Raw genomic sequence first — 16,081 nt, forward strand, 5'->3', positions numbered from 1 at the left:
TAGATCCTCCTCAGATAATCAGTCCTTTATTTTTTTAATTCAGAAATGTTAAATAAAAAAAATGAAATGTAAAAATTAAAAGATATATTTTTTTTATTTGTACATAAATTTCACATTTATTTACAAAATAGTGCAGAGATACAAAGATACAAATAAACATAATACAATATGACAAGGGGCAGTAATTACAAGTGAGTGTCATTGTTATATACATATGGGAAGAATTTTTTTTTTTTTTTTTTTTTTTTTTTTGAATAAATAAATAACGGAGTATGTTTTTTTTTATACAGTGTATATTTTATATAGTGTCTGTGGGTTACATGTTATTGCACATTTGTTCCCATTGTCTCAAGTATATTAATGAACATGTGGTGAATAGTGAGTGTAGGACAGAGAATTATGTTATTGCACAGTATACAGATATAGAACAATATTCAATGCTGATAAATATTAATATTGTTATTGCACAGCTGTAGGTTTGAAGGAAGTTTAAAGTGGTTATGGCTTTTGGGGATAAAAAGGACTGAACTGTAAGACTGGATCAGTGTGTTTGCATGTCACTCTCACTGCTGGACAGAAAGTAGTCAAAACGCTGCCATCTAGGTCAGTGATCATGTAGGACAGCAAATGTGGTCACACCTAGGGACACCTGCCTAGAAACTGACACTGCTGTTGGTTATCTCATACAAGTTTATTTTTGCTTATTTTTATTCTGTTTATGTTAAATTGCATAGTTTGGCTATTGCTTTCTGTGATGGCTTTTGGTCATCATATTTGATGATGGTCAGCAATTTTAGGCCAATTGTGGTGGATTTTTTTAAACTGCACACACCAGATTGTAATCTGTAACAATACACATACAAGGTGAAGCTGCAGGGTAGGTGTTCCGAATGAGAGAAAAAATCATTTTTTGAATTACTCTAGTCCTGGATATGTACAAAAAGTTCACATAAATGAGCTTTTAGAGACTTGATGTTTCTCTTTCATGGTGACACCTCTGCTCTAGCTGGAAAAAAAAGGTGGCTGTTGTCAGTACAATTAAGGCCAATGAATTTCCTGCCACTCTGCTGTCAGATGCGCTCAGCCTGATGGGACTAATGGGAATTTAAAAGGCTTTTTGTGTGAGAATCTTTTCCAAACCTTAATGTGTCCTGTCTTTGTCACGTGCTAGTCACTTGCTTTTGTTTACAATGCTGTTTTTTCAACTGCAAAATGCTTCCTCCTCACAATGGTGTAATCAGCAGCATCAGTTAAGCCATGACAGATGTGAGCCTCTAGAGATGATTGTTGCTGTGTTGTTGTGAGTGTGGTTTTATGGTCTAACCACTGTTGGTTGTTCAACATTTACCTTCTGATTTGGAAGAAGGTACATACATACATACACACATATATTTATGTATACACACACACATACATGCACGCACACACACACACACACACACACACACACACACACACACACACACACACACATGCAAAAGGATAGTACAGACCATTTAAAACATTAATTAAACATTGGCATTATGGGTAGTCTATTTGTAGAATTTTTCTTGTAGGTGATCATTCATTCATTTACAGAGTTGGGAGAAACCAATGGGCAGTTTTTCTCAAATCAAATACATTTTGCCACTTTCAATTTTTATTAATTATTATTTGTTTGTTTCGATAGTCCCTTGCTGAACCATATCAGAGTTTCTTGTGGGGGCGATGGATGGAAATTAAATTTCAATCGAATTAGTGTCACTAAATATATTCTTATAAAGATGCATCTTAGATGAAGTTGACCTGATTGTGAACCTCCAAAAAAACATTTTATATCACAGTTAGTAAAGATCAATGGACATTCTGTTGAATTTAAGTGCTTCTATGCTGAGGAGCTCATTTGGAGTTAAATTTCACATTTTGAATTTTCCTATTCAGCTCCCCTCTGAATTCATCAGGTTTGCATTAAAGAACAGCAGCAAAATTAGAAAAACTGATAAAAACATTGTGTCTCCCTTTATACACCTCCGCTGTAACAGCTGATCAGCCTCAGTCTAGTGGAAACAAACAGTTTTGTCTGTTAACAAATACTTCTCTGCAAAAAAAGGGAAAATGCAAACTGAGATTTGACCTATCAAATTATTTTTTATTTTTTGTCTCTTCAGGAGGTTTCGCACGAGGGCTATGGAAGCAGCAGGAGCAGTCAACCTGTTGGGACGTCTGGGAAGCCCAACCATGAGGAGATTGGCCTGATGCAGCCAGAGCGTCCCTCCAGCCTACCGGTGAGCCATTCACATTCATACCACGTTTTGAAAGGTTAATTAAAAAACATTTAGAAGAAAAATGTAAATATCATCAGTCCCAGCTAGACAGAGTTGTCCATTTTGTACTTGAAATGGTCCCTCCATCTAATTGAACAGATTTTACCATGGATTTATTTATAACTCAATCACCGGTGTCAGATTTTCAAGCTTATCTCCATGTAATGCATGTATTCCTCATAGATTAGTAATTAATTCAAAATAAAATGCTACCATGGCTTGTAGCTTTGGTGGGCGGTAATCTTCAAACAAGTCTCTTGGAGGGAAAAATCAGAGGATCTGGGTACCAAAATTATCCAGTCGTTTCCTTAGGGTAATTTGACACAAGGCCAAAATGAAAACTTTGAATATGACACAATACCAGGTTCACCCAGAGGGATGTAGCTCTAGTACAGGTACAGGAAGTATTTTACCTTTCTTAAAGATACTGTGCACTGTGCAAACATCGTGGCTTTCGCACCACCTATTTTACATTGGTTTAGGGTCAGGCTTTACTGTTATTCCAGGGTCAACAGCAATGAAGCGAGATCAGTTCGTTCATAACATTACACCTCTGCCTCACCATGTCTGAAAAGGCTTCCCAACACATGCTTATTATTCCATTTCACCCTTGGGGAATTAGATATTTTTATAAAATGTTTAAAAGTGATGTTTTCACATCACACTTTTCTGAACCAACCATGCTGATATTCTGTCAGACATTTCAGCTGCTTATGACACTGTGTCACATTTTTTAGAGTGAGTGCCGAAGAATAATAAATACCCATTTAGGGTTAAATATATGCTAGACCCAGAGCTTGTGTCAGTGTTCCTGCACCCCAGTCTTGTTCTGTCACCTCAGTTTAAACAGCCCCTCAGGGCTAACACTAAAATGCAGGTAAGTGAAATTTTCAAATCTCTGGTATGGTCTCTCAAGAGATAAATATTTACGCTCTGCATTTTAGATGTGTCTTAACGAACGAATGCATGTCATTTCTTTTTTTTCCCGAGGCACAGGCTGTCATTTGTCCTGAACAATGTGCGTCTTCATGAGCTTACTGTAAACTGATGATCAACTGTGACATTTTGCTTCATATTGTCCAGTAAACCTTGACTCCATTTACTGGACATTGGTCTCAGCCTTACTTAACCTGAGTGAAGTGTGTCATCACACTGATCAGCTCTCAGAAAAAGAATGAATCATCGCTGTCTTCCATTTGTATGAAAATAAAATTTGTCTGACATGTTGTCAGAACCTACATTTAATAGACAAGTAATGCCATACCTACTCATTAAATAGCTCCTTCCCATGATGCAGGTGTTGTAATCGTCTCTTTCAACCAACCACACCTTCTAAACATGTTTCTGGAAATGGACACTGTAGATGGGAAGACATGTAAAATAACATATGCTTTCATTGAAATAGATGAGGGTGGGCGGATCTGTGACGACTTCCATTTTTAGAGACTGTTTTCCCCCCTTTGTTTCATATATTGTAGGGAATATTTAGTTCCCTTGTTTTCTCAACGGTTGTCAATCCCATAATCCTTTGCAGAACACTTGTTACCAGAATCCATTGAAATGACTAGGGAGTCAAATTTTACTTTGCCCGGTCCCCCCAGTCGCTTGCAGTCATGTTTCCTCCTGGCTGCCTGTGCTGTTACCAGGCAGGTGATGGTGCTCAGAGCTGTCACTCAAAGCATGTCCTTCCCTCCCCATCACTTTCATTTGCCTTGCTTCTCTCCAGACCCACATTGCACTGGTCATTTCATACTAATGACCACGTTAGACCAGCATAGCTTTGTTTTGACGGCACTGTCTGCACAAGAAGAAACAAGGGCACATTAAATTAGGTTTTGCTGCACTAAGCACCGGCAGGATGAACCTCGACACATTCAACCACCTTCAACCCTGCCCTCCTTGCACTTGCAAAATAAAAATCATTAAGGAGGTTGACTGGAGGAGTAATTGAGGATATTTTGTGAGGCCAACCAGAACAGTGAAGGTGTACACAGGGAATATTGGAAGCTGGGGTCTGGCTCAGAGAATAATTTAGCTTAATTAGAAACAAGGCTTCATAGCCATTCTTGAGGTGAGGGGAGAAAAGCAGATATGCCCTCCCTCCCTCGCTCCCTCTCATCTCTCTCCCTACTTTATCTCCTCGTTCATCGATATTACATCTGCACTATCTCTTCATCTGTATGTATTTCACTCTTATTCGCCATAACTCTGTGGTAAACTCAGCTTAACCGTATCGGTGTCTTCCGGTCTCTTATCTTTTTAACTCTTTCCCTGCCTTGCTTGTCTCTCATTACCTCTCTATGCCTTTAACTCCTTAGCGTACTCCCTCTCTCCATTGCCCTCTGCCTGTCTCTCGCTCTCCCTCTCTCTGAAGCTCAGTCTTGAAAGGTTTTTCTTGTAAATGAGGAACCTCATTGAAGTGTCAGTTCTCTTCCAGAGTGCGAAAGCCGCCGGTACTTTGGAGATTTATTTGAATTCAACCACTTTAATCCCAGTGCTGCCCCAGGGCCCTTTGCTTTTTTGGATTATTTCCAAATTCTGGCAGCATATAGCCAAGATTCTAATCTGCGGGGATTTTTTTCTCTGTTCCTGTTCTTCTTCTTTTTTGTTCGTCTGATTTTTGCCAGCACTAAAGATGTCATGAGGCTGAGTGACTGCATAAATCTCTGAATTCTGCATGTTTCTTGATTATGACTGGTGACAGTGTGGAGTTTTTTCTGTGTCTGTCACTGCACCGTCCCAGCACTGCATAAGAAATTATTTCCTACAAAGCACTGCCAAAACAATGATAGGAATTTAGTGAATGAAGTAGGTAATTGCAAACTGGGTACACACACTGTGCATACACTCAGGCACAGTTGACATGTCATGCTGGTGCTGGCCCAAATCTACATAAGCAGCTATAATACTACACACAGGATTGTGTATTCTCTGTTCATTTGGCCCCGTTTCCTTAAAACTGCGAGGCTTTGTGGGTGCTCCAGCCCCCTCTCCCTTTCTTATCCCTCCTGCAGTACCGTCGTCGTGGTGATTGAGATTCACAACACCCAGCTGGGCAGAATGAGACGCTTTTATGAGATGACGTCCAGCTCCCACTCGCCTCCGTTTCACAACCAGAAATGCCTTACTGTCGTCGCCCCTCTGACCTTTGAACCCCAGGCAGGGAGGCCCTGTGAGGGTGCTCGGACCAGGCAGAGATGGGCTCACCATCCCAATCCGGTCTCCTTAGAGACCCCCTATCTTCAGAGAGGTTGACAGGAATGGACAGACGACTGCGTCGCTCCAGGTCTGACTCACTGAATTAATTACAGATAGTGCATCTGTTTCGCTGTTTTACTCAGCAGCTCATTATATGCTGTTTTTTTTACTGTGCTGGAACTGGGATGATGGAATCAGGGCGATGGTTTTATTATTGTTTGCTGAGCGTGACATTTATTTTATTCAGAAATGCTTGATATATAGAGATGGGACACACACTTGGTTCTGCTGCAACTTAAATAATTGGCCTCCTCCAGTCATTATTTCACTATTAAACTGGGTTGTGTGGAGGCACAGTAATCTAGTTATTTTTTTAAACGTATATTGTGTGTGTGCATGTCACTTATGAGAAATAATTTATCATTTTAGATGTGATTATTTGGATACCATCTGAAAACTTCAGCAATAAAAGTTACATGTTATTAATGCAGAAACTGCATGGCACAAATATGCAGAATGGGCGTCAGTCATCTGATGCTATTTATTTATTTATTTATTTATTTATTTATTTATTTATCATTTACAGTGCTGGTACTGTGCATCTATTTAATCTGTTTCCTACTGAACTGGTGTTTTTCTGCTACAATTGAATATATGAATAAAAATATATTTTTTATCATTTCTTCAAAGATGCACAGCCCTATTTATGAGCTGTTTTCAGAAAACATTAGTGTGCTGTTGATGTAGACTGATGAAGAGACGGGGCAGCGAGGGAGTGTGAAAGGCTGCAGCAGAATGAGGCAGGCCGTGTGACGCCTCCCCGAGCCAGCTGTCAGACTGTGGGTTGCAGGAAACGGGCGAGACATTGCACGGGACAGTGCTGTTGAGTTCAGCCACAGAGGGGAACGGCACTGGATCACTCTGCTTTTTTCTTCCCTCTCTTTCTTCCGCATTTTTTTTCTTCTTCTCTGTTCTCTTTAGTCTTGAGTTGGAAGGAAAATGGGATGGTGCCGAAATAACCGCAGCTGAGCACACACACCTAGTGCGAGCACCGGGGTGTTTATGTAGTCAGACTGCAGCTTGTGTAAAATCAGCACCCTGTAAACTTGAGGTGACATGAAAACAGGGGCGTGCGGCAGGGAGTGGGAAAACAGTCAATCCCAGCTTACTTCACAAGATCGGAGAGAAGTTTTTACCCATGTGTGGGGCGGGGTGTGCACATTTCTGTTTGATCCTGGTGGAATTTGATAAAATTAGGTCAGATTGTGTTGTGTATCGTTGTGTGCTGTGATGATGTGTTTCATGGGTTTGTTGGAGGTGTTTGCTATGCAACAGCACCAGTCCAGGTTCGCTTTAGTTGTTTTTTTTACTTTTATTACAGCGTTCTGTATATTTCAAGGTTTTGTTTTAGGTGCATTTTTAGAAATGTATTATTTAGTTTATGTTTTGTTTAGGTCTGTCAGATATCATAAGGAAATATTTTATTTATGCAGAAGCAACAAGCATCTGATTATTCATCTGAAATTACTTTATTCTATTTCTATTTCTAAATTTCTATTTCATTCTATTTCGTGTTTCACTGTTTTGTAATTTTTATTTCCCTAATCATTTAAATTTTATTTGAGTTTAAATTTCCCACTGCCACTTTTATTGATTATAATAACTTTGGTTTGGCTTTAGAGCTTAATAGGTTTCTGTTTGAAAAGTTTCTGTTGAGGTGCATAAGTGTGCGTGTCTGTGTGTGCAATAATTTAGAATGTTCAACGTTACAAATATAGTTTGTAGAATAATTTTTGTCTGAACAATCTCTTTATACATCAAATAAAACCAGAATAATTTCACCGTTTTGAGTTCAGCCAAATTGGGTGTTAGAGGCACAGACAGAAAAGTCCTCTCACTTTTCATTGTTTGTTCTTCTCTTCGTGTTTCCATGAGGGAATAGCTAGCCAGCTACTTTCAGAAGCTCCTCTGACACTGTGTGTAAGAATACACCCGCGCCTTGGACCAGTAAATATAGCAGTTACATTGCCGCCTGTCATGGAATATATTAAAAAAAGGAGGGAGGGAGAGAAGGAGACAAGATGCTGGTGTGTAGAGAGGAGAGGAGAGTGAACCCACTTTCCCAGGAGAGACGAGCCGGTTGGTATGGTCCACCCCGTAACCTTCCTGGATATTTTTATAATTCATCATCAGCTGGCAGCATGGGGAGTGGATTTTTTTTTCTCACCACTCCCTCTGGCTGTTGGAAGTCTGAAATTACATCTGTCTTTGAAGTTAGGGCGCACTGTTAGGGTTGCCATAGTGACGGCCGAGGATGGTGAGGTGCTGGTGGTGGGGGGTGTGTTTGCTGCTTAACGATTGTTGTGATGCTGTTACTGCTGTGTTATAAGACCATAATTTGTTCTTATCGCCATATTAAGGGTTATTAGTTCACAAAAAGTCATTATTTTCTTTTTCTTTAAAAAAAAAACAAAAAAAAAAAAACACGTTATCTTTAGCTAATCTTATTGAACTTTGCAATACAATGTGATCCTCTCAAAATATTAAAACACCTATTTTCCTATTACTGTAAGAGCTAGTTATATATTTATATTATGTTTATGAATATGACTAATGTGGATAATGCCATTAAATGATTCCGGTCTTTATTTTCAGGCCTGGAAGTTTCCCAGCAGTGTGTGTTCACTCCAGTGTGAAGGCTGTTTGAGCTGCTAATACCTTTCTAGTAATGGAATATTCATGGTGTGTGAGTGTGTGTGTGTGTATGTGTGTGTGTGTGTGCGTTGGGAGGTTAAAGCGGAGAAGGCCAGGGAGGCAGGCCCTGGCAAGCCGTTGAGAAGCTCCTCTCAGACCCTGAAGGACTTGGGCTAGAAGTCTGCACTGTGTTCTCGGCTGTTTTTAAAGATGCACTCATAGGGGAGAGAGGGAGGGATGGAGTGGGTGAGTAGAGTCTGCGTGTGAGTGTGTATGTGTGTGTTATGATGGAGGTGAAAATAATTTTCCTTTAATGCAGAGCCGTAGTTTATGAGTAACACGTCGCCCATCTGCATTTCCCAAAAGTCTCAGCACTATACATTTTTCATGAATTCTGTGCAGGAATTAGTGACGGATCCCCGCTGAAAATCATTCCTCGTGGTCTGAGAGAGAGAGAGAGAGAGAGAGAGAGATGCTCAGAGAATGACCTCTTTAGATGACTGGGGAGGCTTTCTCCTGTACCTGCAGGGGGCTTCACACTGGCCTGTGATTGATATGTTAGCGTTTCGGGTGGGACCCAGCAGCCCCGGTGATGGAGAAGCTGGAGGCGGGGTGAAGTCATGGCTGGCGCTTCCTTAACCCCTAGGCCACCACTGCTGCTGTGATATACATAAGATGCATGAAAAACACATTGACCCTAAGAGAATTTGCAAATTTGCTTGGCACAATAGTCATGCAGGCCAGACATGTGCAGTTTCCCATCACTACATTTGACAAGTTTACACAACACACAGCCCTTCCCAGTGATTGAGGTGCAGCCATGTTTTCCTCTATATTGTGCCGTTTTGCTCCCAAATTGACTGTAATGCCTCACGAAAGATGGAGCTCCTGATAGGAAAGCCAGACATTATTACAGTTTATTTAGGTTATTTCCCTTTTGTCTGGTAACTTGTTTACGTGTTTCCGGCACATCTTATTATCACCCTTCCTGCATTCCCAGCTGTATCTGCCTTTTGGCCTATTTTACCCCAGTATAACTTATGTCGGCATATAAGTCTTGCGAGTAGAATACTGCTGTGCATGACTTCTCTGTTTTTTTTCCTCTAGGCCATTCTCTATAATGGGCTGTAGACTGCAGCTCCATATTTAGAAGTCAGTTAGCGAGTTCTTCAGAAAGCGCGCAGTGCTGAGTCGAGCTGTTCCTTCTCTGCCTTCGCCTGTTTTATTCAGCATTCAGCGCGAGCGGAGTTTGTGTCCTCTGCGAAAGCATCCCCGGGAGATGCTATCACGTTGGGACAGGAAGCGCGCCGCTGTCACATTTCCTGTCGCCCGGCGACGGGCACTTTTAAATGGATCACTGCCGCGCTCACAGATACCCCGCTGGGCGCTGCCAGCAGCTGGTCTAATTGAAGAATTTCTGTGAAATCAGACAAGACTCTGCTGCCATTTCCAAAAGAGGTAATCTCATCTCCTCCGCGCAGGAGACGGTTAACACACAAGCACTGACATTGACACACACACACACACACACATAAACTGCACACCACACACATCCACTAACTGCGTTAATGCATAACTGCATGCCGTCATTTCCTCAGAGAATGCAACAATAAATCATATAGCATTGCTTAGGCGAACTGGGGGGAAGAACCGCGTTGAAACAGCGTCTTTAAATCTTTTAAGAAGCATCTAATTACATCCCACAAGGCAAAATCTCCCCTACTGCTTTAGCTGTCTTCACTGACTAGGCTTGTTGTGATGGCTGAGGCCACCTAGCTGTGGCCATTCTCCTCTGTACACAGAGCAACCACTTTTATCTAGGCTTTAGACACCCACTAACAGTGGGCATTGAGGGGCGGAGTCTGGTGAAAATAGGAGAGTTTAATCAGTTATTTTTTTAGGCTTTGAATCTTTCTGTGTAGGAAGGTATGTGGCACAATCAGTGCTGATGGCAGTTTGACACCCAAGTGTCACTGCAAGACTGGTCCTCCACCCAAAAATATCCATCCAACATCTTGCGTCACATACTTGTCGTTGTCAGTCGGTTTACATCATGCAATTGCTAAAGTACAAAAAGTAGCCACACGCATTACTTTGAATAATTTGGAAGAAACACAGTGGGAGGATACCATACCAACACAATGGATGCTTTTAAAATAATTGTGTGTGTGTATTAATGCATAAACATTCAAAAATAAAAGACTTTAACCGGTCTGTCTGTCAATCGTCTGTCAGTCGATTACTAATTTCACTGCGATTGCACATATGTTTGTGAGTCTGTGCAGACTAGCCAATTAATGCTAGTTATGCTAGTTGAATTCTGTTATAATGCACAAAATGAAAGGAACTATGCTACAACCTGAGCTATTACATTAAAATTGATGTACACATTAATGAATAATGTGTAAGAATTGATCATTTATCACATTTTTGGATTTGCTTTGCATGCATAGCTGGAGCTTGAAACTCTTTGGAAGCACCATGCAGAATATTCTTGTCTGTTGAAGAAGCAGAACAGGCTGATTACAAATTAGTTTTCTGTCATGAAATGGCTGTACAGCTAGCGCTCTTCTGCTTTCAGAGGGCTTGTGTTAATCCTTGCCTTTGCACCTACATTTTCCAGCCATATGAGGAAGTCTCTGTAGTGCACGGAGCGCTATCGCTAAGCAGTGTGCTGTATGCGATTGCTTGTAGGCAGAGCGCAGACGCGCTGTCATGTTTGGTGGTGGTGATTACAGCCGAGTGAAATGATGTCCGTAAACAGGCCCATTAAAGTCTGCTCGTCTTCTGTCACCTACCGTGACACTGTGGAGCTGACAGTGAGCATGACGGGGACTGTCACCATCTGTGTGTGCGTTTGTGTGTGTGTGTGTTTATTTTTGTGGGTGAGTGACTCAGAAGACTGCCATTACAGCCTCCCATGACCTTTGCAGCGTGACCCGTCACTAGTGCGGCTTACAAGCCAGGGGTGTGTGAGAACCGTCACTCCGTTAACTATCAGCAGAAGACACACGCACACACGTATTCCCATGCCCCCATGCTTAGACTGTGCTTACCCTCTTATCTGACATTCTAGTGATTCTCTTCTCCTGACACAGCTGATCCACAACATAGAGGTGAAGCACAGAACCACAGCAAACACACACATTTAAACTGACACACACTGCTCTACACTTATACATGTTTATTACTTACATATTATTAATATGTCTGTTGTATTAACAATAAGTAACACCCATGCAATATTAAATGTGTTAACAATGCATTTAATGAGTTTTTCTTGTCACTTGCATTATTGCGCAATACAATATTAACAATACATTTAAAGCTGTAAAAAATATTTTTAGAATAGTAGCAAAACCCTACTAGCACATATAGATGTTGTGAAGAGAGTGAGAATCCACCTCACCTGCCTTGAACTATAGTCTCCAGTATATCAAACATGAAGTTTGACTGCGACAGCAAGGAGCCAGATTCTTCAGTGAGGGAATTCAATCACAAAAGACATAATATAAAATGGTTCATTGTCACACCCACACTGGATGGGAGCTCCACCCTAATGCCAGGGCAGGTCAGGGAGTGGGGTGTGACAGTGGCCCAAAGGTTAAAACTAGGAATCATCTTATCTACAAGAAAACAAGAAAAACATTAAAATGCATTGTGTTTATGCATTATTCACTCATGAACTGAATGTGGCTAAATAAGCATGTGTGAGTGCAGAGCAGAGTGTGTTTGTTGTGGGTATAAGCCTCACCTTTACATGATTGGGCCAGCACTCTGGTCCAATGAAGGCCTGCCTCATTGTTTGTCTGCCGCGGTCTTCCTGTCAGTCCTACCTCATTGAATGAGCATGTCAGTTTTGTATTTCTCTGCTTGTCATCACAACGACACCATGGCGATTATATTTGTATAGCATATGCATGAAAATAAAGCTTTCCTGTTCACTGCATGTACTGGGTGATCAACTGCATGTAAACATGTCAAGTGTTGCTGTATCATCCTTTTCAAAGGGTAATTTAGTCTGAGATTAGATGTAATCTGTGTTCACGGAACCCGTCCCAGACTCGCAGATGCACAAGCAGTTTTTCTCTCTGCTACACAGACATGCACTGAAGCATGCAGTATATAATGGCGCGTTTCGCCGTCTTTTCCCTCGCCACCTGAGCTCCCTAAACCATAGGGAAATCTCCTTCTGATGGCCGCACCACTGCGTCATTCCAGTTGGCGGCTACAATTTGATTTGGGCAAGATTACAAATGTTTTCCTGGATTCTGTATATTGCAGCTTTATAAGCAATAAGTTTGGGGTCCCGGCCGCTGCAGGAGAAAGCCTCGCGATTGCGCCGTAATCTTGTATCCTGCCAGCCGGAGTTATTAGAAGCTGTTCAGGTGCTGCGCCGGGCTGTTGTGGCGAGAGAGTGAGGGATGTGTTATTAGTATGGAGCCGTAAGACTGGACCGCAGCCAGACAGTGTGTGTGGGGTCAGCCCGTGTGAGGGAGGCAGCGCGTGTGTGTATCTGTCAACACGCTCGTCTTATGTGTAAGCCCATTCAGCAGCGTTTAATTGTTTTTGTAGCTGCTACAAAGGCTGCTCTCTGGGGCCTTGGCGGCTGCCCTTTCTGTATTTACAGCCGTGGCTCCGCGGCCGTAATGAATGGTATTAATCCAGGCTTGGCCAGTGGACAGCAGCAGGGAAATGTGCTGTCGTGCAACGGAGAGGGTGGCCTGGTCCGCCCACGGAGATGACTTCGTTTTGGGAGGGTGTTTATCCTACGTGGACCTGGCAGCTACTTCAGCACATAACTACTGCAATACTCACCGTAGCCGACCCCTGGATGCAGAATGACAACATCAGCTCTTTAGTTTGGGGACTTTTATTTGCTTAGCCAATGACAACACTTTAGAGTTGGCCAGTGGGTTTGAGTAATTTAAGTCAACAATGACTGTGAGTCATGTATGCACTTAAATTGTTTCGGGTTCATATGTCTCTCTTGTCATCGAGTCATATTCTAATCCCCAACTGAGGCTATTGTGTTCCGCATAAAATATTCAGTTAATAAGCTGCATTTTGTCCCAAAGGGCTTAATTAATCAAAACACGTATTTAATGCATGTGAGTGTACAACAATGTACAACAATGACTACTTGACTGAGTCTCTCAATGCAGAGGGCAAGGATAGATACAAGGTGGCCTGAAAGAGTTCACTATCATCTATGTTATTTGCCAGAAATCTGTGTCAATGGGCACTGTTTCCAAACCTATGGATCGGGGCTTGTGAGTAGTGGGAAGAGAACTACCCGTTTTGATGTTGTACGATTATGTCTGTCTGCAAGAACAGTTTTTATAGCCAAAGTGTAAAATGAGAGGAGTCCTGAGGACGTCTTTTACTTTTCACTAGCAAACAAGCACCATCCAGATCATCTGCTGTTCTGCAGCCAGACTGGGAAGCGTGTTGTGGTAGTCGGTGTCGTGAACTGTTGCACTTCTCCCTCACGTGTGTTGGAGTCAGTGGGAGGCGCAGTGCTGTCAGCTGAGACCCCCATCGCGGTGGCAGCGAGACTCGAGAAACCCGCGTCCATCTGTTGCAGCCGGTCAGAGACAAAGCCCTTCAACAGCTGCAGCCCGTTTAATTTACAGTTCATATGGGCTCCACGCAGCTTTCTGCATGGAGCCCACTGGGCTGGTGCTGGAGTTTAATGTTTTTGAGTGGGGGGTTGTGGTGTTGATGGGCAGATAGACCCAGCGGCCTTATTGTGTTTTATTTTTCTCTCATATGAAAATATGCTTCTAAATATACAGTACGCCCAGTGCCCTTGCTTGCGTGTGCAGCGCCTGTTAATGTAAATTATTCTCCCTCGCTTCGAGTCTCTGCTCTCATTGCTGCGTGCAGCCAGAGGCGGCGGGTGCTAATCCAATAGAAAAAGGTGAGCTTGTCTCGTCGAGTGACAGCGCTGCTCAGTCTTCCTAAATTATAGTTTCAGCAGGAAACAAATTTGCATTGTATTACTCCTTCAGCTTGCATCATCAGATATGTCGCCCAGTCGCCCCTATGATCACATTTAATCTGGAGCTGATAGCGCGCCGCGCTTCTGCGGCTCTGCCGTTCGCGTCGCGCCCGTGCATGTTTATTTTAGCAGAGATTTGTCTCAGATTTGCGTTTAAAAATGCATGAATCCATGTTTTAAAAATGTGTAGCATTATCACATCGAGCAGCTAAGCCACAAGTCAGTCAGGGGGTCCCACTGGCTAAGTTGAGTTGTTCAGGATTTTTTGCTAAAGTCCTGTGTGACAAAAGTAGAAAAGATGCAATAGACCTTGCTGTAATTGCAGTGGGGTTATTTGGTCATTGGCATTTCCGTAAACCAGCAGGGTGCTCAACATGAGTTAGGTATGAGTTAGGAACCGTACTGCAATCCATCAGCAGCAGCCAAGATGCCTGAAGTTAGAGGACTCACGTTTCCTCGTCGGGCTTTACCTGGAGTACTCACACAAGCAGTAGCATCTGAGTATGCACCAGACATAATTTTCAAATAAACACAATCTTGACCAAATACTTTAATTGTATTCTTCTTCAAAAGAATCCTCCAATCCTTTTGCACTGGCAAGTTAATTGTGATACAGGGATTTAGTTTGGTTGCATTAGCAATAGGGTGAAAATTGGCTCCTCCTCCTGAGCCTAAGTACTTTACTTTTAACCATAATAATCCTTGTTGAAGGGTGTTGAAGGATGTGCGATTATGTGGAACAACAAGAGTTAGCATGATTGGTCCTAGCACACTGTAGTTTATAAAAAAAAATGTCATGCAAAGTTCACCAAAGCATTTAGCACAATTGTAAAATTAACTGTACATATTTTTTTCCTTTTTGTCATAATTGTGTTGTCCTAGATAAAGTGAGCTTGTGGAGAACTCCATTAGAGTCTCATGCTGCTGTACTGCACAGTACATGACAGCCCACACACACTTTAGTTTGACAGTGTGGCCAATTGTTGTGTTTCCACCAGACGTTTCATATTAATATATAGTCTCAGACGTTGCAGTAATAAGCGAATTGTTTGCCGAACTGCTGTAAGTTTTATAACTGGTCAGTCACTTTGTTATTTTGCGAGAAGTTTGTCTGCGTCTCTATTACCAACATTTCCGATATGAAGCATATTTCATCATAGTCCCTTGCATAAATAAATAAATAAATATAAAGCCTGCACACACATTCAGTTGTTCTTATGAAAGCACGAGAACAAACAAATCGCCTTTAAGCGCATGCATTATTAGGATATGTAAATTCCCACCATTTGGGAAACAAGGCGAGGAGTAATTCTGCAGGAGCCGCTGATAGTGGTGAGCTGCATGGTTAATGGGGTGCTGGCTGTTCTCGGAGGCAGCGCATCCATTACGTGTCGTTATTATTGCCACATAATGGCTTATTTGTTGGCAGGGGAAAAATTGCCAAGGCGTCTGGATGAAAGAGCGAAAGACTGACGGAGGAAGAAATACTCTGATTGTTTGGAATTGAATTACTGAGATTATGATTAGTCTGCTCTTGAGTTGTTGTTTTTTTTTTGGCAGGTTTTTTTTATTATTTTGTAGGGATTTCTTTATTTTGGAAGGATTTTTTTTCAGGAGGACAGTGTAATCTCCGCAGCTGAGGAGGCTTTGATTCAGCACAGACAATAGCACAAGTAGTTGCTCGCTTGTGTTTTTTTTAGCTGAGAGCACTTGTACCATTTGAAAGAGTATATCAAGTATCAAGAGAAACTGGGCATTGAGTGGCTTGAGCACTAATGTGCTGCTCACAGGCCATAGTGGCAGAATGTTCCTGGACTGTTGAGGACATTATGGTCCAGACGCGAGGATACATACAGCCTGTAGAGCATCTTGGGTGGTCATG

The 16,081-nt window shown here is 42.0% G+C and overlaps 1 protein-coding gene and 1 long non-coding RNA gene across 7 annotated transcripts in view; one reads left to right on the forward strand and one right to left on the reverse strand.

The window, feature by feature from the left end:
- LOC114788578 (AT-rich interactive domain-containing protein 1B-like) overlaps positions 1–16,081 on the forward strand; it is a 147,325-nt gene that overhangs the window by 43,456 nt on the left and 87,788 nt on the right. For 5 of the 6 annotated variants that reach the window (XM_028977297.1, XM_028977266.1, XM_028977272.1 and 2 more), the window contains one exon: positions 2,148–2,264. In XM_028977297.1, coding sequence (XP_028833130.1) covers positions 2,148–2,264 — 117 coding nt within the window. Of the gene's footprint in view, positions 1–2,147; positions 2,265–5,519; positions 5,590–16,081 lie in introns of those variants that run through there. The other variant, XM_028977306.1, reaches the window with a different exon arrangement.
- LOC114788605 (uncharacterized) lies at positions 8,072–11,673 on the reverse strand. The gene is made up of 3 exons (XR_003749555.1): positions 11,605–11,673; positions 8,718–8,851; positions 8,072–8,638 (listed from the first exon to the last, which is right to left on the reverse strand). It is a non-coding gene; the product is annotated as an uncharacterized LOC114788605 (long non-coding RNA).

Source organism: Denticeps clupeoides, chromosome 1 (genome assembly GCF_900700375.1).
Source record: "Denticeps clupeoides chromosome 1, fDenClu1.1, whole genome shotgun sequence".
Taxonomy (NCBI): domain Eukaryota; kingdom Metazoa; phylum Chordata; class Actinopteri; order Clupeiformes; family Denticipitidae; genus Denticeps; species Denticeps clupeoides.